Source organism: Aotus nancymaae, unplaced genomic scaffold (assembly GCF_030222135.1).
Source record: "Aotus nancymaae isolate 86718 unplaced genomic scaffold, 86718_ANA_hifiasm-v0.15.2.pri h1tg000004l, whole genome shotgun sequence".
Classification (NCBI taxonomy): Eukaryota; Metazoa; Chordata; class Mammalia; order Primates; family Aotidae; genus Aotus; species Aotus nancymaae.
In genome coordinates this window covers 10,260,642-10,284,280 of record NW_026988415.1, presented here as the reverse complement: position 1 = coordinate 10,284,280, position 23,639 = coordinate 10,260,642, and the positions used below count along the sequence as shown (strand labels likewise).

Genomic DNA, 23,639 nt, shown 5'->3' with positions numbered 1-23,639 from the left:
AATTCTAAAATGCATATGGAAATGCAAAGAGCCAAGGAAGCCAAGACAGTTTTGAGGAAGAATAAACTTGTACTACTTACTCTACCAGATGTCAAGACTTATTATTGAGTTACATTTATTAATACAGTGTGGTACTGACACAAGGATAGACAAACAGATCAATGAAACACAATAGAGTGCTCAGAAGCATACCTGTACATATATGGAGGCTTGATTTATGACAGAAGTGCCACTGCAGTAGAGAAGGGAATTGGTGTTTTCAATAAAAAGTGGTAGGTCAATTAGATATTCATATGGGAAAAAGAGATCTAAGCTTGAAATATAAAACAATAACATTTTATATTCATGAAGTTGCAGAAAGCAAAAATTTCTTAAAATACATAAAGTGGTTACCATAAAGGGAAAGATTGATAAACTGAACTATATTAAAACTAAGAAATCCTGTTCAGCAAAAGACTCTACTTTGACTGAAAAGACAAGTCACCGAGTGAGACAAGATATCTGCAATACAGATACCTAATAACTGAAACCCATACACTGATGGTGGGAATTTAAATCTGTACATTCCTTTTAGAAAATTGTTTGGTAGTATTTACTAGATCTGAACATGTGATCCAGTAATTACACTCATAATTATAAACCAGTAAAAAGGCATGTTTATGTCACCAAAAGATACATACAAGAATGTTCATTACAGTATTATACATAAGAGCCAAAAACTGGAAACAAACCAAATATCCATTAACAGTAGAATGAATAAATAAAAGCTGTAATAATAATGCAATGGAATACTACACAGCAATGTAAATGAACTACTGCTATACAAAACAAAAAACAACATGGATTAATCTCACAGACAATATGTTAAATGAAAGACACAGATGAATACATATTGTGAACTTCTATTTGTAGTTCAAGAACTGACAAGAACTATTTACTGTGTTAGAAATCCAGGTAATGGTAACCTATAAAAAGGAAAAAGGGTGGAATGATCAGGACAGGGCATCTTCTAGGGTATTGATAATGTGCTATGTATTGGTCAGTTTAGTGTTTACACAGGCTCATTTACTTTATGAAAACTTATACTAAAGTTTTGTATACTTTTATGAATATGTTATACATTAATAAATAGGGTTTTTAAACCTGTAGTCCATGATTTAGTGAAAGTAGAATATCCAAACATTTAGTTTTAAACCAATCAGTTATAGTGCTACCACCATTTTTATGCCTTATTTTACCTTTCTTTTCACTCTTAGTTCAAGGCTCCAAAATTTCTCTCCATGAATGCCCCCAACATATATTTGACCCATACATGAATCAATAAATAGTTCCATGTACTTTTTAGAAACGCATGTTAAATGATGCTGTTACTGTCTATTTTGCTTCTTTTAGATGCATCATGTAGCATTAAGAATGGCAGATGCATGCAGTTTTGTAAATTTAGTGCTGATCACAAGGTGGTTTGTTCCTGTACCGAGGGATATCGACTTGCAGAAAACCAGAAGTCCTGTGAACCAGCAGGTCATAATCCGAATAATATTTTTTTACAGAAAATCTTTATCTGAACCTTCAGCATTTTAACAAACCTACATAATTTTAATTCCTACTTAAATCTGCTTCCTTCTGAAATCATATAAAATATCAGTAGCTTGAATTAGACAAATTAATTTTCTAAATTGCATCATATTTTATATATAAACTATGTAATCATCTACAGCTTGAATTCTTTTGTGTCCAATTTTTTTCTCTAACACTTATATGACAAAGCAATTAATTTGTGTGATTTCTGCATATATATTTGTAATTCATCAAGTCAAATCAATGTAGTAATACTACATCATAAAACATACACAATATGATTGAGTGATAGGCTTCTAGTACAAGGATAGTGAATTTGAAGCATGATTCTATTTGGGCTGGCTAGTTTACTCTGAGAAAGTTATTTTTTTATTGTTGGGTCTCAAGCCAAATTTACACACTTGGTGTCAGAATGATTCCAGCCATGAACTGTTTTAAGTTCTGCTAGGCTGATCAGTACAATCTATATGGCAGAGGACAAAGCAAAGTTTCCCAGTCATATCAACCATGCCACCATTTTACCAGCTGATTAGTGTATTCAGAACATCTCCACTCCATGTTCATATGGCTCCTCTCTCAAAATGAAAGCAGTAGACACTTTTATTTTTTAAAAAATTTAGGCTCTACAGGGTCAAATGCATTTGAAAATTAGGGGTCTCTTTGAAGCAAACTGGATATAATTTCTTTTGCATTTCCAAAGCCTAATATCTTATTAAATTGGTACATTAAATCATGCACCATTTCTCTATAACTGGTTTCAATAGCTATCTCAGCATAACACCAGGCAGAAGAAATTAAAGAAAGAAACAGAAGCCAGGAATATATATCCTGCAACTAAAATGAAGAGTCTCTAAGGCTTCAGGACCTGCCCACTTGTCCTTCTGCCTGGTTCTTCACATACACTGTCTCAAAGCTAGTCTACCTTGAGAGGAGCATGAATATGTGTGTGGGTGTGTGCCTGTGTGTGTATTTTAACCTTAAAAACCTAACTTCCAGTATAGACAGATGGTATAGTAGCTAAACCCTTACAAGCTCTTCTATGCTATAAAAGAGAAACAGAATTGAGAACCACCTCCAATTTATTAAGTGTTATATTTGAATACAGCCTTAGCTTTAGCAGAATAAGTAGGCCAAACTAATAAGCTTTTTCTGCCTTTTCAACGATAATGGCCCCTTTGCTCCAGTCATTGTTGATCATGTATATTTATACATAAGTATTTTGAAATAATTTCCTGTTTTCTCAACCACTTGCTGTCTTCGTGATACTTTGTCGCAGCTGGTTGCTATAGAAATGTCTGTTACAAAGAATGCGGCTTGAAGGAAAGTGAGAAATGGAAATGAAATGTGAGGTGACTTTGTTTGACTACAAATTCCCATTCTGGTAGTCCCCAGTGTATCAACAGATTATTTTTCTTTAGAAAATAAACCAACGCAAGGAAAAATGATGGGCAGGTCCTGGTGAATATGGCTGTGATAATCATATCAGCAATCTCTTTGGATAATATTTGAAAGCTAGGCAATTGAATCACAATTCTCTCTCCCCAGAAAATACCTAAAATGCACCTTGGAATCTAGAAGGCATTTTAGTCTGCAAAAGAAACCCTCTTAATGATAAGCAGCAGAAGTCCCATTTACTGAATTGGAAAGTTAAAGTTACAAGGCATCAATCACCAGACTTCCATTCAGGGATGGCACTTGGGAGTAAGACTTTTTAGTAAAGAAACTAAACAGAAAGTCATTAGACTCTATAAAAGTCTTACCAAATTTGATTCTGGAACACCTATTCTATTTCCGTAAAGATGATGAATTCCGGAGCCAAATGTTCTTTTCATGAAGGATTTGAAAACTTTCCATTAAAATAATTCAATCAACCTTTTAGTTTGAGACTTTATTCACTGATTAGATTTTAAAAAATACTGATGGGCCTGCTTCTCAGAAGTAACAAGGATGGGCCTCAATCTCAATTTTTGTAATGCATGTTCCATTTACTAATGAGAAATATCAGAATACTAATTTTTTCTTCTATTTTTCTAGTGCCATTTCCATGTGGAAGAGTTTCTGCTTTACAAACTTCTAAGCTCACCCGTTCTGAGACTGTTTTTCCTGATGTGTACAATGAAAATTCTACTGAAGTTGAAACCATTTTGGATAACGTCACTCAAAGCACCCAATCATTTGATGACTTCACTCGAGTTGTTGGTGGAGAAGAAGCCAAACCAGGTCAATTCCCTTGGCAGGTACTTTATACTGATGGTATGCCAAAACTGGAGCTCAGCTGGCAAGACACAGGCCAAGTGGGAGACTGAGGCTAGTTTACTAGACAGACCTATTGGGATGTGAGAAGTATTTAGGCAAGTTTCAGCACTAACCAATGTGAGAAAGCCTCCAGAGATGAACAGCTGGTGAAAGAGAGGCCCAAAACTAACTACTATACACATCAAGAAGAATTTGCCATTAAGGAAACAGCATAGCAGAATTCCAGACAGGCAACTGGTCAGCAACATGAAGGTCTGGAAGAAAGGTCACAGGTACTCAGGTTCAGGGTACTACTTCGGCTTCAGCCTTTGCAAAGTTGGAAAGACTTTAGGCCCAAAGAAATTGGATTATTTTAAAGGGGGCAAAGAAAGGGACTCAAGGAGTAAGGATTAAGACAAGAATTAGGTTCCAAGAAACAGGGTATGAGAGTCTTGGTCTACCGCTATGGTTCTCAAAGTGTAGTAGCATCAGAATCACCTGGGAACTTGGAAATGCAAATTTCTCCACCCTAGACCTACCAAATCAGAATATCTAGGGGGTGGGGCCCAGCAATCTGTGTGCAAACAAGCACTGCAGGTGATTTTGATGCACATTATAGTTTGAAAACTAGGCCAGGTGCAGTGGCTCATATCTGAAATCCCAGCACTTTGGGAGACTGAGACGGGAGGATCGCTTAAGCCCACAAGTTTGAGACCAGCCTGGGCAACGTGGCAAAACCCCGTCTCTATAAAAAAATACAAAAATTAGCTAGGTGTAATGGCACCCACCTGTGCTCCCAGCTACTCAGGAGGCCTAGGTGGGAGAATCACCTGAGCCCAGAAAGTCGAGGCTGCAGTGAATTGAGATCACACCACTGCATGCCAAGCTGGGTAACAGAGTGAGACCCTACCTCAAAAAAAGGAAAAAGAAAATCACTGGCCCAAAGGAAATGAAATTGTTACAGAAGCCAGGGTTCAAAACACCAAATAATGGACTCGTTGTACCTAAACCTTCCAGTGTGCTCTGCGGAGGTTTCTCCAAGTGTGGTCTGCAAACAACCTACATATGTAGAATTACCTATGCACATTTTTTATTTAACAAACAAGAGCTACATTTGTAGCAAAATCTGGTTTGTAACTTAGCCTACAGCTAAAGCCTAAGAGATTCCATCTGTGAGAAGGAATAGCTCCCCTCTTTGGCCCCCCTCCCCAGGCAGGAAGCCAGATGGTCCTTATATAAAATTGTGCTATCCAATAGGTAACCACTAGCCACAGAGGCTATTTAAATTTAAATTAACTACAATTAAGTGAAATTAAAAATTCAGTTTTATTTGCACCTGCCACATTTTAAGTGCATAACAGCCACATGTGACTAGTAATTACTGTATTGGAGAGTGCAAGTGGAGATAGAACACTCTATTACTGCAGAAATTTCTATTGGATAGCACTTATAATAGTTTAGTCTAACTTAAAACTCCCTAGTTGCCACAATCATGATTTAGTAGTAATTTCAAGGTTTTCTCTACTGAGGTTTGAATCTCTGCCATTAGAGACTGATAACTTGAAAGACTTTGCAATTATCAAACTGGTAACAATTGAAGCCAGAATCAGGTAAATGTCCTTAGTTTTAACAGCATTGGAATTTTCTGGGACCAGCTGTGTCTATATTCAGGATTCTTGAGAATGCCTGCCATTTTCCAACACAATGAATGTAAGGTATTACACATATACCTGGGGATGGGGTGATAGGTATAATTGCACAAGCATTGTGGAGAATGGTATCAGAGAGTGGCAGAACATCACAATCAAGGTTTATATATTCCTTTCTTTTACTTTTGCTTTTCCAAAAGACAATATTTGCTGAACCTGATATTATGGCCCATAAATGGGACACTGTATGTTCCTTTTCACCTCCTCTCTTTCTACTTAAATGCACCCTACGAGGGCTGCTTCCCTTACCTACCATAACCCCTTCCTTCATTCATCCGTATCTTTCCTCCTCTTCACAAGTCTGTAATATTGACCTTCTTTATGAATCTTTCTTTGAACAAACCCTCTTGAGTCCAAGCACTCTTATTATGCTTTCAACGTATTTAATATCCATGCATCTAATTCTCTCTAATTTTGTCATCTGTGTTCTCATGTATTTTCATTCATTATGTGTCCAACTTCCACGGATAAGCTGGTTACAACAAAAGATCCTACTTTATGACAATTATCTTCCTTGGGTTTGTGGGACATAGAACAGTGCTTAGAGTGGAGGATCCAAGAACCCAGAATAATATATTAGCTAAGAAAATAACTTCTGTTTTTAAAAACCCAATATTAAAAAAAAGTAGGATGCATGCTTTGTGAGTTTAGCATTGTCTCCTTGTCATTCCAGAAATGAAATGGCAAATACATTTAAATAAGAGCTAAAAAGGGGCACAGGGTATAAAGGCTCAATTTAGTCACATAATTTGTTTCTCACCCACCACCTTTAAACCAAATGTTTGCCAACGTGTTAACAATGCGGATCTTTCCTGAAAGAAAGTTTAATAAGTCTAGCAGTCACCTTATTTTCTTTTCAAGCAGAAAAAACTATGAGATGGTGGTTGTGGTTGTGTTGGTAGGGAGAAGATATAAATGACACACATCATTTCAAATCATTTCATGACCTTCTCACTGCACACTTAGAGTTATTGTACCTGTTTTTTATGTCAAGCCTAGCTAAGAGCATTTGGAATGTTCAAGATCACTCATACATGCATGTGCACACATGCACGTACACATAAGTTCACTACCTATTTCATCCATATGAACTAAGATTACTGACTTGTACAGATTCAAAGCACTAACTTTTATTCTTTTTCAAAGGCAAGAAGCTGAGCTACTTTACAGAACAGTTGTGAAAGATCTTGTCATACTTCTGCATTGTTTCCTCCACACCACCTGCATCCAGTTCCTTATGAAAGGTTACTGGTTTTCAAAAATACAGGATAAATTGAGTATACAAAAGTCGTTTTTAGACAAAATGAGACAGGAAATGAAACAAACCAGAATCTCTCCTCATTTGTGGATGGGCCAGCTCCACCATGTCATGGTTAATCTGCAGGGAGGAAATACTAGATTTGATTGCAGCTCAGACTGCAGCAAACCTGCTGTGACTAAGCCATCAAGAGAAAGCAAGCAACATCTGGGGTTTCAGTGGTGAAAACAGTATAAATCTGGCTTTGAAATATGAAATACTATTTAGCAGTGTCACCTAGAAAAGAGTATTTCAAAATGCTGATGCTTCATAAGAACCTTTCTCTTCAGAATTGTTTCGTTTATCTTTCAAATTAGCCAGGGTGACAGATAAAGTGACCACTTGGTGAAGAAATCTCACAAAGAATAACAGAGAGAGTTCACTTTCATCTGGTGTTAAAGAAAAGGTGTAAGTGAGCTGTTAGCAGAAGCCACAAGGGAAAGGGAAAGACAAGTTCTCTGTGGACTAAAGGGTGATAGTTGCAGGCGGTCAAGAAGATTCTGGTCTCCATTAAGAAAGCCCTTCCCAACCAACAACCACTGGGTTGGTTACGCAGGCTGGGCAGCGTTGGGAGCAAATGTTGATTGAACAAATGTTTGTCGGAATTGTTGACTTAAAGAGCTGTTCTGTCACTGAGGACAGCAGCGGCTGGATAGCCACACCCAGGGAGAGGGCATTCGTTCACCTGGCGAGAGATTAGAGCAGTCTAAGGGACGGCTGGGATCCTGTCCAGCTCTGAGACCCTACCGAGCCGTGTCCACCTAGCACGTATCCCGTCTGCGGTGGCGCTCATTTCTTACCTTATTCCAGGGCTTTCACCTCAGCTTGCCAGGCTGGAGCCAAGGCCCAACGCTGCCGCACCTTGCTCGCGACGGTAGCTTCCCAGAAGCCCCCTGTGGTTCCGGAGCGGCACTGCCGGCCCCACCCTCTTTCCTACCTCCTAAACCCAAAGGCACTGGCGGGCCAGACCAGCTTCTAAAGTCTCGCGAGGTTAGAAGGTCTAAGACAGGAACGGCGTGAGGCCAATGGAAGGAGGTACTTCACTTTCCCTCCAGATGCCCAGGGATGAGCTCAGAGCTCAGAGCTCCTTGAGAACTCGGGTAAGGAAGCAAGGTCTCTGAAGAAATACTTCAGGAGTAGAAAGAGGAAGCTAGAGTGTTAAATGCACTACACAAGAACAGAAATGAGATTTTCTTAGAGTAAGTATATGTCGAGCAGTGTAGCATACTAAAACATGTCTTGAATTGCATACCACTACGTAGGGAAGAAATGAAAACCTTTCAACATTAGTGAAAAAAGGGAAACTGCAACGCCTGTATCACTAGATAGCGTTCATCAACAGCTCAAAAGTGAGAGATTTAAAGAAACAACACCGCGTTTTGGCTTTCTAATGCTTTAACTTGGTTTGGATCCCATGCCCACGACCCTGCCAGCTGACAATTCTAGGCATGTACAAACTGGCCCTCAAAATTCCACATTTCCAAAGAACTACTTGGCCCTTTCTCTGAAGTACCTGGTTTTTCCATTTTCTGTTTTACCATAGGCCTCAGCTCAGTATGTGGCATATTTATTCTACATTTAACAATTCGAAGATCATTCTATTCGATTGAAAAAAAAGGAATACAATGGTAGCCAAGCGATTAAGCTTTCCTTATGCTTATATTAAGTTGTAGCATATGCATTTACCGATAGTTAACCGTGTTAACCTACAGAAAATGTCCAGGGAAATGGTCTATTTCTTATTCTATTTTTGGCCTAAAACATCTTTAAAATATCTTAGCATTTTCCCCCGTCTCCACTTCCCTCAGTTTTGGCCTGAAGCTATCCTTAAAGGTACCCTGTACAGCTCTTGCCCTGTACAGCTAGCTACAGAAATTCAATCCTTTCCATTCGATTAGGACACATCCCAGTGGCAGATAGCATGCAAAGTTATTATATGTATGAACCAGAACTTCTTTTTCCTTAGGGGCCAGGATGTTACACTAAGGTCTTAAGACTATAGTAATACCTTCACTTGAAAAAGGTAGCCCTCTATTATTCCTCTCTCAGATGATAAAAATTCAATTAAGAGAAATAAGAATGTGACATATGTAATCTGACCTGACTCTAAAAAGCTAGTCTGGACAGATATTTAAACAATTATCCTCTAAGATCATTTGATGAAATGAATTTCAATGACTAGTTAACTGTTAAAAACCAAAGTGAGCATCCCGTCTGTTCCCAGCCAAATGACCTAGAGCACAGGACTAGGCAAACCACATCTGTGGACATAGCAAGCTGTACATTACAGACAAACGAATCTGTTTGCTTTGTATATGAGAGAGAGCAAACATTCTTTATTGTCATGCTGGGGTAGGTAGGTAGGGAGAATAATGGTTTCACTGAAATCACAGGGAAAGGTTATGTTGGAGTTAAAGATCAGGAAGAGAACAAAAGGGTAAGAGCTGTGGTTCTGGGCTGGCATCGTCAATGAAGAGCATACATTCAGATGTGAATCTGTATTTTGTAGATGCATCTGTGTGATTGATGTGTATATATGTGTGTGTCTGAAAGAGGGAAAACAGGTTCCCATTAGACTATAACAAACAAAAATGTTTGACAGATTATAACTCAGATGCCTTACTCAGAGTATATGCCTTCCCATTTTCCCCATTATTCCTCAAAATGATGTCTTAGAAGAACTTGTCCTTGGCCAAACAGACAGCTCTTCCCCCAAATTGCTAATATTTTGATAGCTATGACCCTGAGTGGCCAAACAGTCCAAAAGCAAGTAGTTTGTAAATATCTTTAATTACATTTTAGATCTTTTCCTTGGCAAGGATATTTGGTCAGGGGTTGGCAAAGATAATGCTCTTCAGACTTAAAAGAACACAATCATATTTCTTAGCCCTCCACCAGAAAGTAGTAGAAGCTCCAGGAAGCAAGTCTTTGTCAAGAGTCAGACTAGCTACATTATAAGCTCTCTGCCCAGGGGCTATGTATATCATTCAGCCTGGCCTGAATAGCCCACTGAGCTGAGAGATGTCCAATTTCCCCCTAATACACTGGCCAGAGGAGAAGCACCATAGTATCATTGCATGTGAATTCTTAATTCCAGTTGCTTAAACAGATATGTTCAGTTGTAATGATCATGATCAGTATATAACAGTGTTGGCCAAGTTTTCTTGATGCTGAAAATCAATTGGAGTTACAGTCAGACATATGGTCTTATGACCAGTGTACTTGCAGAGGGCTTTGCACTGAGACAGATAATGCATCTGTGCCCTGGCTCTCCCTCTGAACACCTGCCCGATAACCACTGCCACCCCATGGTGTCCAGACATACTTTCCCTCCTCATCCTTACCCAGCTACCATTGCCCCCCTCCTTCCCCAGCAGGGACATGGGCATAGGTGTAGGGAGAGTTAAGGTTGGTCAGGTGCACGTGCCCTATGCTACCTTGGAAGGGGGCTTGGCCATGTGGCATCTCTGGCCCAAGAATATGCCACAGAACATTTGGAGGGTGAATGACGGGGGCATGCCCCTTGTCCAACTCCATTTCAGGCATGGAACACATCCTGGCATGGAAGTTGCAATCTCTTGGGAATCACCTCTCCACCTTGATTGCCACAGTAGGCCAGTGACAAGGGAAGATTGACACACTCTCCCCTGCTGGGGCCCAGAATCCTGTGACTGCCAGGCAAGGGATCCTAGGGACATGTGGGTGTTAAATTGTAGGGTGCACTTCTTGGGCACATTTGAGGATCTGCACTGCCCCAGCAAATATCCCCATGCTAGAGGGAGCAAAATAATAAATGGCAACTTTAAAAAATGTAACATGATGGGTTGCAAAAGAGACTAGAGAGGAAAGAAAAAAGTTTTGTATGTTAGTATCTTCAATGGCACTTTTCTTCCTAGCTTTTGAACAAGGGGCTCCACTTTTTTATTTCTCACTGAGCCCCACAAAGTATGTAGCCATCCCTGCCTCGAGTGAGGACTTCTAAAACATAAAAAGATACCCAAGCCTTGGAAATTCTGATTCAGTAGATATATAACAGGTCTCAAACTTAATTATGTAAAGAATATTCTGGAGAGCTTTATTTTGCCCAGTCCCACCCACCAAATATTCTGATAAATTAAGCTTGGATTAGCCCCCAGATCTGCATTTTATAAGAACCCTCAGGTGATTCTACTGCAACTGGTCCACACACCATGCCTGGACCAAAATTGGGTGCTTAGGAGCACAAATTCTGGAGTCAGGCTGACTTGGGTTTGCTTCCTAGCTTTACAAACTGACCTCAGGGGAGTTAATGTTTATCTCTAAACTTTAGTTTGCAGATCTATAAATATATTAATATCATGTCATGAGGATATTATATTGTATTGAATGTCTATAAAACACAATGATTAGCTCAAAATAAACAATAAATGTTCAAAAAAATTAGGAAAATTGTTAAGTCTGGGTTGTATGCACACTGGTGTTTATTTTATTATGTGGTTTTTTCTATATTTTTACAACATTTCAGAATAAAAAGTAAGAGCTAGAAAGAGAGGGAGATGGCCGGGTGCAGTGGCTCACAACTGTAATCCCAGCACTTTGGGAGGCTGAGGTGGGCAGATCACAAGGTCAAGATATCGAGATCATCCTGGCCAACATGTTGAAACCCCATCTCTACAAAAAATACAAAAATTAGCTAGGTGTGGTGGCACGCACCTGTAGTCCCAGCTACTAGGGAGGCTGAGGCAGGAGAATTGCTTGAACCCGGGAAACAGAGGTTGCAGTGAGCCGAGATAGCACCACTGCACTCACTCCAGCTTGGAGACAGAGTGAGACTTCATCTCAAAAAAAAAAAAAAAAAAGATAGAGAGAGCCAGAGTATGAAAAAGGAAGTCAGAGGTCTTTAATGAGTCAGCCCTGTAGATCTCCAGGTAGGAGGCTAGTGCTTTAGTGTCCAGGACATAGTAGGTATTCAGTAAGTTACATTCAGGACAAAAAGAACATGCCCCAAGGACCGTCTGATACCCACTTAAAGTGATTGACCACCTCCTTTTCCATGTTTATGAATGGGTTTATGCCTAAGACTGCATGCACTTTAATAAAAGGGCAATCAGCAATTGTTCAGAACTAGTCAGCGCCTGAAAAGGATTTACTAAATGTTGAGTGTGCCCTCTAGTGTTCACACTTCCCAGCTTTCTTCCTCTAAAGGTGGATCAAGGCCCCTGCTTACAACTGGAACTGAAATCCTCCAAGTCGATCTAGACATTGAGATGGCGAAAATATTCATTGTCCACTGTAATTATGCAATGAACATCCAGTTGAAATAATGGACTGGCCTCTTATCTAATAATACCCAGGCTCAATGCATCACTCCTTTGTCCACTTTGCCCAAAACTCAAGCACAGCTAAGTTGATATTTTAGGACAAAGGCAGCTTACTATCCAACCAGAGGGGAGTAGAGTAAGAGAGAATGGAAAGAATGAATGAGCCCTGCTGTTCCTCACTGCCTGGATGGCTATAAGCACAACCCTTGCACAACCCTTATGGAGGCCTTAGGTCTTGTTTCATAATATTCCAGTTTGGGAAGATTTGAAAAAACCTAGAAAAATCAGTAGTTTTCCTTTTTCAAGTAACATGTAGCAAAAAAAAACAAAAAAAAACAAAAAAAAAACACATCACGTAGGTACAGAGAACACCGTAATAACAATTAATCTCAAGGAGTCAAATCAGTGTGTTTCCTAATGTATCTGCTGTATCACCATGAAGCAAATTTTACCATCAGAGAAGGTGACTCATGGGGGAAAAAAATCCAAGGGCCTCAAATCACCAAAAGAAGCCATTCCTCAGATTTGCCTCAGCTTCTCTGTCTCTCCTTGTGTGTTGCTTTCAATTCAGTTACATAAATGACTTTTTTGTTTATGCACCAGAAACACTAATTCATCTGCAAAGCTCACATTTCCAGGAATATTCCAATTCTGCCAGCACCTAGAAGCCAACATTTTGCCATTCCTATAACCAGCATACATATTTATTTTTTTCTAGATCAAATATATTGTGCAGTAAGAGTCTTAATTCTGCTTTCACAGGTTGTATTGAATGGCAAAGTTGATGCATTCTGTGGAGGCTCTATCGTTAATGAGAAATGGGTTGTAACTGCTGCCCACTGTATTGAAACTGGTGTTAAAATTACAGTTGTCGCAGGTAAGTAAACAGAAAGAATAATCTGCAGCATCACAAGCTCTTTAATATGATTGGTATACCATATTTTACTAAGGTCTAATAAAATTATTGCTGAATAAATTGGCTAAAGGCAGAAGGGTCATAATTTCAAAACCTAACTTGCACCATCCTCCAAGCCTCCACAGTTCTTTTGATGTACCCATATTATCACTCCCTTTAGTGAGGTACAGTTAGTTCTTGATGTGGCCATTTCCATGCCAGAAAGCCTTCCCAAAAATCAGTGTCATGTCACTGATCCTTTTGTCTCTGGTACCTGGCACAACTTGGAGCAGGTCCTTAGAAAACATTTGAATTAATAGCCAAATGAATTTGTGCTCACAAAAGGGATCTGAATACTTGAAATTTGGGAAATCTAGGATAATTCATGACTAGTGGATTCATTATCACCAATGAAAAGCCTATAACAACATGAGTGAACAGACCCATCTCTATGATAGTCCTGAATGACTTTTTGGTCAGAAAAAGATATGAATTGGCTCTCATTACATTTAACCAAAATCATCACAATATAAGCTTGAGATCTTTGACATTGCCAGTTAGGTCAGTGATGCCAAGTAGATACTTAGAAAATCTGTGTACGTGAAATATTGTTTGTGACTTAAAATGAAATTTATTTTTAATAGGTAAACATAACATTGAGGAGACAGAACACACAGAGCAAAAGCGAAATGTGATTCGAATTATTCCTCACTACAACTACAATGCAACTATTAATAAGTACAGCCATGACATTGCCCTTCTGGAACTGGATAAACCCTTAGTGCTAAACAGCTATGTTACACCTATTTGCATTGCTGACAAGGAATACACGAACATCTTCCTCAAATTTGGAACTGGCTATGTGAGTGGCTGGGGAAGAGTCTTCCACAGAGGGAGATCAGCTTCAGTTCTTCAATACCTTAAAGTTCCACTTGTTGACCGGGCCACATGTCTTCGATCTACAAAGTTCACCATCTATAACAACATGTTCTGTGCTGGCTACCATGAGGGAGGTAGAGATTCATGTCAAGGAGATAGTGGGGGACCCCATATTACTGAAGTGGAAGGGACCAGTTTCTTAACTGGAATTATTAGCTGGGGTGAAGAGTGTGCAATGAAAGGCAAATATGGAATATATACCAAGGTATCCCGGTATGTCAACTGGATTAAGGAAAAAACAAAGCTCACTTAACGAAAAATGGATTTCCAAGGTTAATTCATTGGAATTGAAAATTAACAGGGCCTTTCACTAACTAATCACTTTCTCATCTCTTATTAGATTTGTTATCTCTTGTTAGACATTGTTAGACATTATCTCTTGTTAGATTTCTCATCTCTTGGTAGACATTCTATGTCTACTGCTTTTTCTCTTTACAGGGGAGAATTTCATGTTTTACCTGAGCAAACTGATTAGAAAATGGAATCACTAGAGGAATATAATGTGGTGGGAAATTGTAGCCATTTCTAAGGACCCAGTCCTTGACAAAACTGTGAAGTTAAATTCTACACTCTGTCCATCAGATACTATGATTCTCCACCATGGCAACTAACTCACCTGATTTTCCCTCCTTAGCAGCATTCCATGTGCCCAATCTTCTTTGCTTCTCCAACCAAAACATCAATGTTTATTAGTTCTGTATACAGTACAGGATCTTTGGTCTACTCTATCACAAGGCCAGTACCACACTCATGAAGAAAGAACACAGAAGTAGCTGAGAGATTAAAACTCATTAATAATAAAACTTCTTTTCCCCTACCCTATTCCTGAATCTTTTACCTTTTCCAAATCCCAATCCCTAAATCAGTTTTTCTCTTTCTCATTCCTTCTCTCCTTTTTACCCTCCACAGTCATTAAAGGAGTGATGGATAGGGAGCATCATTCTGTTACACTGCTGTACACAGTTATACGTGTCTATCAAACCCAGACTTGCTTTCATAGTGGAGAATTGCTTTTCAGAACATAGGGATGAAGTAAGGGGCCTGAAAAATTTGGGGGAAAGGTTTCTTTTAGAGGGTTAAATTTATATATATATATGTTTATATATATATATATATATACACACATACACATATATAATGTGTGTTTATACGCACACATACACACATATAATGGAAGCAATAAGCCATTCCAAGAGCTTGTATGGTTATGAAGGTCTGAATAGGCATGATTCCATGAAGGCAAGATTGGCAGGTCATTGTAACTAACAAAGCTGACATTGACCCAGATATATTGTACCCTTTCTAAAAATGATAATAATGCTAACAGAAAGAAGAGAACAGTTTATTTGCAATCTACAGCTAGTAGAGACTTTGAGGAAGAATTCAACAGTGTGTCTCCAGCAGTGTTCTGAGCCAAACAGGAAGTGGAAGTTGCCTAGACCAAAGGACATAAGCATCCTGTCTCCTTTACTAGCATACCCTTGAAGTGGAAGGAGGATGCAGCAGGCTTAAAGACATGAGTCATTTCAGTCACCCAACTAAGTTCTCCTTTTCTGGTTTTGTGTTCACCAAGGAACATTTTCATTATAGTTAATCCTTCTATCTTGAATTTTCTAGAGAGTTGCTGACCAACTGACATATGTTTCCCTTTGTGAATTAATAAAGTGATGTTCTGGTTCATACCTTGGCTTTTGGTGAATTTCATTGATGTGACTCTGTCACCCTGTATTTGATGATGTGTGGGACTACTGACAAAATCACTTTGACCCCGCCAAGCGGCTGCCTTCTCCTGCCCCCACCTCACCCCCAGCCAGGCCTCACTGTTGCTGATTCCTTTAGTTCTTTTAGTCAATATATGTTTAATTGTCTTTACATATATGTATAAATAAACATATTTTTAAATTTCTTGGCTGGGCCCAGTGGCTCACACCTATAATCCCAGCACTCTGGGAGGCCAAGGTAGGCAGATCTCCTGAGGTCAGGAGTTTGAGGCCAGCCTGCCCAACATGGTGAAACCCCGTCTCTACTAAAAATATAAAAATTAGCTGGGCGTGGTAGTGTGCGCCTGTAATCCCAGCTACTGGAGAGACCAAGGCAGGAGAATCACTTGAGCCCAGGGAGCAGGTGGCAGCGGAGGTTGCAGTGAGCCAAGATCGTGCTAGTGCACTCCAGCCTGGGTGACAGAGTGAGACTCTGGCTCAGTAAGAAAATACATACATACATACATTTTTTTGAGGCATTTCTTGTTAAATCATTCACGGACAGGTATCCCAAACACCACATTCAACAAAACACTTCGAAAAATGTTTTCAAATGCAATATAACACAGCAGAGGTTTGATGCTCTGTTATCCAGCTTTCGTATAAGGCAGTGTGAGCTGTAAGCAGTGGGATTACATGCCTGTAATCCCAGAGAGGACAGTGGTCTGAATCCACCTGACACAGAATTGGGTCTAACTAGCTGTGAGTATGGCCTTCAATAAGTCACTCTGCATTTGGGAATTTGATTTCTCCACTTGTATAATAAGAGAGTTTGACAGGATGCTCTCCAAAGACCCTTACAACTTTCTTAGTCTGTGATTTCAATGTTTTATTTTTATTCCTTTATTCAACAAATATTCAAGGAGTAATTGCTGTGTGCCAAATACCAACAGTGTTCATTAAATTTTAATTCAGATTTATATATATATGTATAAATAATGTGTATAAATTGCTTTGTGAGTGCCTACTAGACAGTAGTTCCTCAGTAATTGTTAGCTGAATCTGAATCCATGTTTATCCCAGAGTAGCAATTAGTCTTGCATTGAGTATCATGAAAGAAGGCCATACTTAAATAAGAATAATGCCTGGGGTTTAGGTTTTATGAACAAATGAAAGGAAATTAGTTCTGCTTGTGTTGACCAAAGGAGGGGAAGAAAGAAGAGACACTATAACTGTCTGCCTCAGATTTAAGGAGGATGCTAATTCATTCATTAAACTTGTTGCTTCAGATTTGAATGACCAAAGGTCTGTAGCCTCAGCACTCTGAAATTGGTAAAAGTGAGATGCTCTGGCTTTGTTTCCATAGAGACCATCCCTTACAAAGACAGCAACAGGAAACTGGGATTGGTCTTCTCTGTGGCAGAGGAAGGAGCTTTTGGACCCATAAATCTCTAAGCCACAGTTCTTTTTTTCATGGGCTCAAAAAGACTGAATTCATCATGAGCCACCTGTGGCATGTTGCCACCACTGAACATGTGGGGCCTTTAAGCTCACTAAGAGCCAATGTCTTCAGAGCCATCCCTGGCTGGATTCTACCTAGGGCATTTGCAGTTGCCATATAAGAATCATTAGTGCTTTCAAAATCACTGTAGCTACTTCACCTAAATAGACTAAAACATGCTGCTGTAATATTGGAAGTGACAGATTAAAATAGAACTCTTGCTGAGTGAAGGAAAGCATGCTAATATAGTGCAGTCATTTTAACTTGCTGTTTAAATATAATTGTTTTCAGTTCTTTTGAATATTAGTTGTTTTATAGTGACAGGAACAAAGTACTTTCCAATTTTCTCTGCCAAGGAAAAAAGAAAGGGTTTTCTTCCTTACTTACCTGAACCAAAACAGACCAATTTACAAAATTGCCTAATTATGATTGTTAAACAAGTTCTGAATGCTTACAGTCTAATCCAAGAATGTCAGAGCTGCAAGGACCCTTAAAAACTGTGCAATCCACTCCACTCATTTAGCAGATGAGGCGATTAAGGCCAACATAAGGCCAGGCCCAGGATAACACAATCACAGCCAAGACTAGAGCTCAGGTCTCCCACCCTATACTTTGAAAGAATGCTTTCAACTGAAGTACATTAACTCTACTGCCTATATTTTTAAGGCAGCTGGGGCATTCTGCATTGGTGACAATCCTCTCAACAACCCTGGGACTGAAAACTACCTGGAATTCTTACTATCAATTCTCTAATTGACCAAAAGGTGACAAAATCAAGGAGACCAATAGGTAGCTTGGAAGCAGAGTGAGAGTCAAATAACAAACTGGAGCTTCAATCTCTGGCTCATAGCAGGTACTCAGTAAGTACACGTAGAATGAACGTGTGGTGATGGTGTCTGGCGTTTAGCCCAGCTGTGGGCACTGGGCCTTCCAGATGTGACATTTGACTACTATAGCACATTCATCAGTGTCATCTGGCACACAATCATTCCAGCAACAATTCAACTTTATTCATTGTAACTGTGCGGCACACATTGTAAATGTGTGGTACACAGAGACAGCCGGTTACTCCAGAAGCTGTTGTTTGAGGGTTGAAGGCAGGCTTCAAAGGCCCATCGAAGCTGAGATTCTAACAAAGCAGTGCACTTGTGGATGATTGGGAAACAGACTACAGCTGCTGAAAGGCCTGTCCAAGTAAAGCAATCAGGAATCAGAGCTCTTTTTGAATTTGAAGCTTATGCCATCTAAAAAAATCTCAGCGTTAAAGCCATAAAAATCAATGTGTTCTATAAACTATGGGAAACTATTGAAAGAATCACAGCAGGCAAAGGACTGAGGGACTCCTGCTCTTTTCAATCAATCCAGGCCCAAAAATCACTCTACTCATTTTTTCCTATAGTAGTTTGGAGGGAAATCTTTTTGATCCTGTCTTTGGGGCTATGGACTGCCTTGAGATTTCTGGGTTAATCTCAACTTCTAATATAGGTAAAGTTATCAAAAGGGAAGAAGAAGATCAGGCATATCTTTTCTTGCATATGTAGACAAAGAGGCAAAGACTTCTGGAAGAAGGCAGATACATTTTCTCCATGCCTTCACAGAATTATTTCAAACTCCTGGCCAGGTCATTCCACTCTAATAGGAGAGCTAGCCTTCTATCCTCTTGGTTAAGAGAAAGATGGAAATAGAAACAAGGATATTGCAGGCCAGGCAAGGTGGCTCATGCCTGTAATCCCATAATCCCAATAATTTGGGAGGCTGAGGCGGGCAGATCACTTGAGGTCAGGAGTTCAAGATTAGCCTGTCCAACATGGTGAAACCCCATCTTTACTAAAAATACAAAAAGTACCCGGGCTTGGTGGTGCACACTTGTAATCCCAGGGAGGCTGAGGCACAAGAATCACTTGACCCAGGAGGCAGAGATTGCAGTGAGCCAAGATCAAGATCATGCCACTGCATTCCCATCTGGGTGACAGAGAGAGAAAAAGAAGAAGGGGAGGGGAGGGGAGGGGACAGGGATAGTAATGATTCCAAAGACTTTCATTCAAATAGTTGCTTTATTGTAATGTTAAATATGAGATCCTAATTTACAAAAATTTACCACCATAGTAAATCTCCCTGATACCATCACTCTTAAACCTTTAGAAATGCTGCAGTATCTAGCTTCTCTAGATCAATAACCACAAAGAGGCTTCAGTGCTGACCTCATAAAGATGAAGAGTTCCCATGATTTACACATTATGTACTCTCATGAATATCTATATATAAAAGCCTATTTTTCTCTTGGACTATATTACAAAAATAAGTATGCATTTTCATAAGATTCAAACCCAGCTCTAAAAGTAAGAAGCCAAATTAAGAATGTAGCAATGTATGAATGAAAAGGAAGGAAAAAAGCCATTACTAACCACAACTCTGTGCAAAACTCCCAGTCATCTAAGGTAGGAATAAGATATTTACCTTGAACACATAAGGGAATATATCATAGGAAGGGAGACAGGGAGGCTGAGGCAGGTGAATTGCTTGAGCTCGGAAGTTCAAGAGCAGCCTGGGCAACATGGCAAAGCCCCGTCTCAACAAAAAAAATACAAAAATTAGCCGGGCATGGTGACTCATGTCTGTAGTCCCAGCTACTCAGGAGGCTGAGGTGGGATGATGGCTTGAACCCGGGAGGTTGAGGCAGCAGAAAGCTGTGATTGCACCACTGCACTCCAGCCTGGGTGACAAAGTGAGACCTTGTCTCAAAAAAAAAAGAAAAAGAAAAGAAGGGAGGAAGGAAGGAAGGGAAGGAGGGAGGAGGGGAGGAAAGGTGGAAGGGAGGAAGGGAAAGAAAGGGAAACAGGCAAATACAAAAAAAAAGGCCTCCTACGTTCACTTCTTCCTAGGATATAAGGAGGTATTATCATTAATTTCTAGGAAATGCAAAAAAGATTAGCCAAGGAAATTATGGTTATAGCCCTGGCCTTTTTATCTCCTATTTTGTGTTTGTCATCTCCATGAGCTGTATCTACCCCTCTTGTCTGTGCTTTCTGTCCTCATTTAGGTAGCTATTTTGTTGTTGTATCTTATTTTTATACATTCAGCTCTTACCTTTCATTTTGATCTCTTTCTCCCTATAGCTATTACCCAACCAAATAACCTTGTAATAAAGTTTAATACCTGAACACAACTTTTATTCTTGGTCACAGGGATTTTGTTTCTCTCAATATGTCTCCCATATTTTCGTCGTCCATGTTCTCTTCCATACACTGTGTTTCTATTCCTAGATGAACATGCTTAAGACTAGAATCTCTGCTTCCTTAGTTTAGAAAATCTAGATTTGAGTAACAGATACGCTAAAAGGATAGGTGCGCATTACCTAATGGTGGAATTGTTATAATTCAGAAGTCTTAACACCCTCTAATAAACAATTTTAATGAATACTTTCTATGTACCTAGCACTGTATCTATTTCCTAAGGTGAAATGAATGGTATGCTGGAACTAGCATATACTTACTCTCAAAAATCAATGTTAAAAGAAAAACTTTAGAAAAAAATAAATTCAGCTGGAGGTCATTATATTAAATGAAATAAATGAAACACAGAAAGATAAACGCATCACACATTCTAACTTATGTGTAAGATCTAAATGTCAAAACAATTGAACTCATGGACATAGAGACTAGAAGGATAGTTACCAGAGGCTAAGAAAGGTAGTAGGGGATTGGAGGGTACGTGAGGATGGCTAATGAATACAAAAAAAAAAAAAAAATAGAAAGAATAAGACCTAGTGTTTGATATCACAAGAGGTGACTATAGTCAATAATAATTTAACTGCACATTTCTAATAACTAAGAGTATCACTGGATTGTTCATAATGCAAAGCATCAGTGCTTAAGGTAATGAAGACCCCATCTTCTATAGTGTGATTATTATGCATTGCATGCTTGTACCAAAATATCTCATATATTCCATAAATAGATACACCTACTATGTACCCACAAAAATTTAACATAAAAAAGGAAAGGAAAGAAAAAAATTTAACAGTTTATTTGAGAAAAGAATGATTCACGAATGGTATAGCAGTCAGAATCAGGAGAGGTTCAGAGAACTCTGCTGTAGCAGCCTGAGCAGTGAGTTTTTATAGGCTGACGGAGAAGGAAAACAAAATATATTTGATTGGTTAGAGTGGAAAAGACCCTAGTTAGAGGTGAGTTGGCGATTTCTGATTGGTAAAGTCTGTAGTCTTAGTCTCCTTTTACTGTTTACATTGTGCTTCAGTTTGCTCATGTAGGAACTTAAAGGGCTAGGGCAGTCCAAATCGGGTGTCAGGTGACTTCCCCATTTTGTGTGTGTGTGTGGAGTCTCACTCTGCTGCCCGGGCTTGAGTCCAGTGGCCCGATCTTGGCTCACTGCAACCTCCGCTGCCCAGGTTCAAGTGATTCTCTTGCTCAGTCTCCTGAGTAGCTAGGATTACAGGCACCTGCCACCACGCTCAGCTAATTTTGGTATTTTTAGTAGACACAGGGTTTCACCATGTTGGCCAGGCTGGTCTTGAACTCTTGACTTCAGGTGATCCACCCACCTCGGCCTCCCAAAGTGCTGGGATTACAGGCATGAGCCACCACACCTAGCCATTTTTTAACAGCCATTTTGCACATCACTTCCCAACTCCCAGTTCTATGTCCTCATGTTGGTAGCTTGAAATCTGCCATGGTAGGAGTGTTTACACCATGGAAATTGACAAACGTTACAAATAGGGTTTTGGTGTGTCTTTTAAAGAGACTTAGTTACTTACCATTTTCCAACATACACCTGAACACAATATAATTGTCTAACAACTCGTCATTTTTGCAATTCAGCTACTCAATTATTGCTATGACTGAGCACTAAATTCACATTGTGAATTAAAACATAAAGGTTGTTTAAGGAAGCAAAATGTTGGTGAAGTAGAAATGTTGAGAAAACCAGGCCTTTAAAGATGTTCACAGATGGTAACAGATACTTTATGTTGTAAAATAAAATGTAACATTTCTTAAGTGCAAATATTTCTCCTACAAGACATTCACACATTGCAATCCACCAAGGTTTATTTTATGATATTTTTCTGCTGTGCCAGTATGTTAGTTCATAGTAATTTGTAAGATACTTATAAAAACTGTGGAAAAGAGTTCTTGACTGCTAAAAAAAATCCCATAGGGATATATGGAAGATAAATTGATGCAGTTTCACTACATTTCAATCAGGGGGCATGACATTTTATTCCACTTTTCCAGTACTGAACTAAAGTGAGCAGAATGTCATACAGTGTAAAATAATTTTGACGTTTAAAAATGTATCAAGAATAATATCTTGAACTCCCAAGTACCAACACCTATCCATTTCTCATCTCTCTCTCTCTCCAGCTTCAGAGGTAGCTATCATTTTTAACTTTGTGTTCATCATTATCCAGCATGTCCATATACTTTAACCCTAAACTAAAAATTAACTCTAGATGGATTAAAGATTTAAATGTAAGACCTAAAATCATAAAAACCCTAGAGGAAAACTAGTTAATACCATTCAGGACATAGGCAATGGTCAAGGACTTCATGACTAAAACACCAAAAGCAATGGCAACAAAAGCCAAAATTGACAAATGGGATCTCATTAAACTAAAGAGCTTCTGCACAGCAAAAGAAAATATCATTAGAATGAACAGGCAACCTACAGAATGGGAGAAAATTTTTGCAATCTACCCATTTGACAAAGGGCTAACATGCAGAATCTACAAAGAACTTAAACAAATTTACAAGAAAATAAAACAACCCCATCAAAAAGTGGGTGAAGGATATGAACAGACACTTCTTAAAAGGAGACATTTATGCAGCTAACAAACATATGAAAGAAAGCTCATCATCACTGGTCATTAGAGAAATGCAAATCAAAACCACAATGAGATACCATCTCAGGCCAGCTAGAACGGCGAGCATTAAAAAAATCAGGGGACAACAGATGCTGAGAGGATGTGAAGCAATAGGAATGCCTTTACACTGTTTTGGTGTGAGTTAAATTAGCTCAACCATTGCAGAAGACAGTGTGGCAATTCCTCAAGGATCTAGAACTAGAAATACCATTTGACCCAGCGATCCCATTACTGGGTATATACCCAAAGGATTATAAATCATTCTATTATAAAGGCACATGCATATGTATGTTTATTGCAGCACTGTTCATAATAGCAAAGACTTGGAACCAACCCAAATGCCCATCAATGATAAAGTGGATAAAGAAAATGTGGCACATATACACCATGGAATACTATGCAGCCATAAAAAAGGATGAGTTCGTGTTCTTTGCAGGGACATGGATGAAGCTGGAAACCATCATTCTCAGCAAACTAACACAAGAACAGAAAACCAAACACCTCATGTTCTCGCTCATAAGTGGGAGTTGAACAATGAGAACACATGGACACAGGTAGGGGAACATCACACACTGGGGTCTGTCAGTGGGTAGGGGGCTAGGGG

At 39.2% G+C, this 23,639-nt stretch overlaps 1 protein-coding gene across 1 annotated transcript in view; it reads left to right on the top strand.

The window, feature by feature from the left end:
* The window catches only part of F9 (coagulation factor IX), a 38,072-nt gene extending 22,437 nt beyond the window's left edge, over positions 1-15,635 (top strand). Inside the window, exons 5-8 of the mRNA XM_012469897.2 lie at positions 1,393-1,521; positions 3,613-3,815; positions 12,882-12,996; positions 13,659-15,635. Of these exons, the coding sequence (XP_012325320.1) occupies positions 1,393-1,521; positions 3,613-3,815; positions 12,882-12,996; positions 13,659-14,206 (995 nt within the window). The 3' untranslated portion in view covers positions 14,207-15,635. The remainder of the gene's footprint in view (positions 1-1,392; positions 1,522-3,612; positions 3,816-12,881; positions 12,997-13,658) is intronic.
* The last annotated feature ends 8,004 nt before the right edge of the window (positions 15,636-23,639 follow it).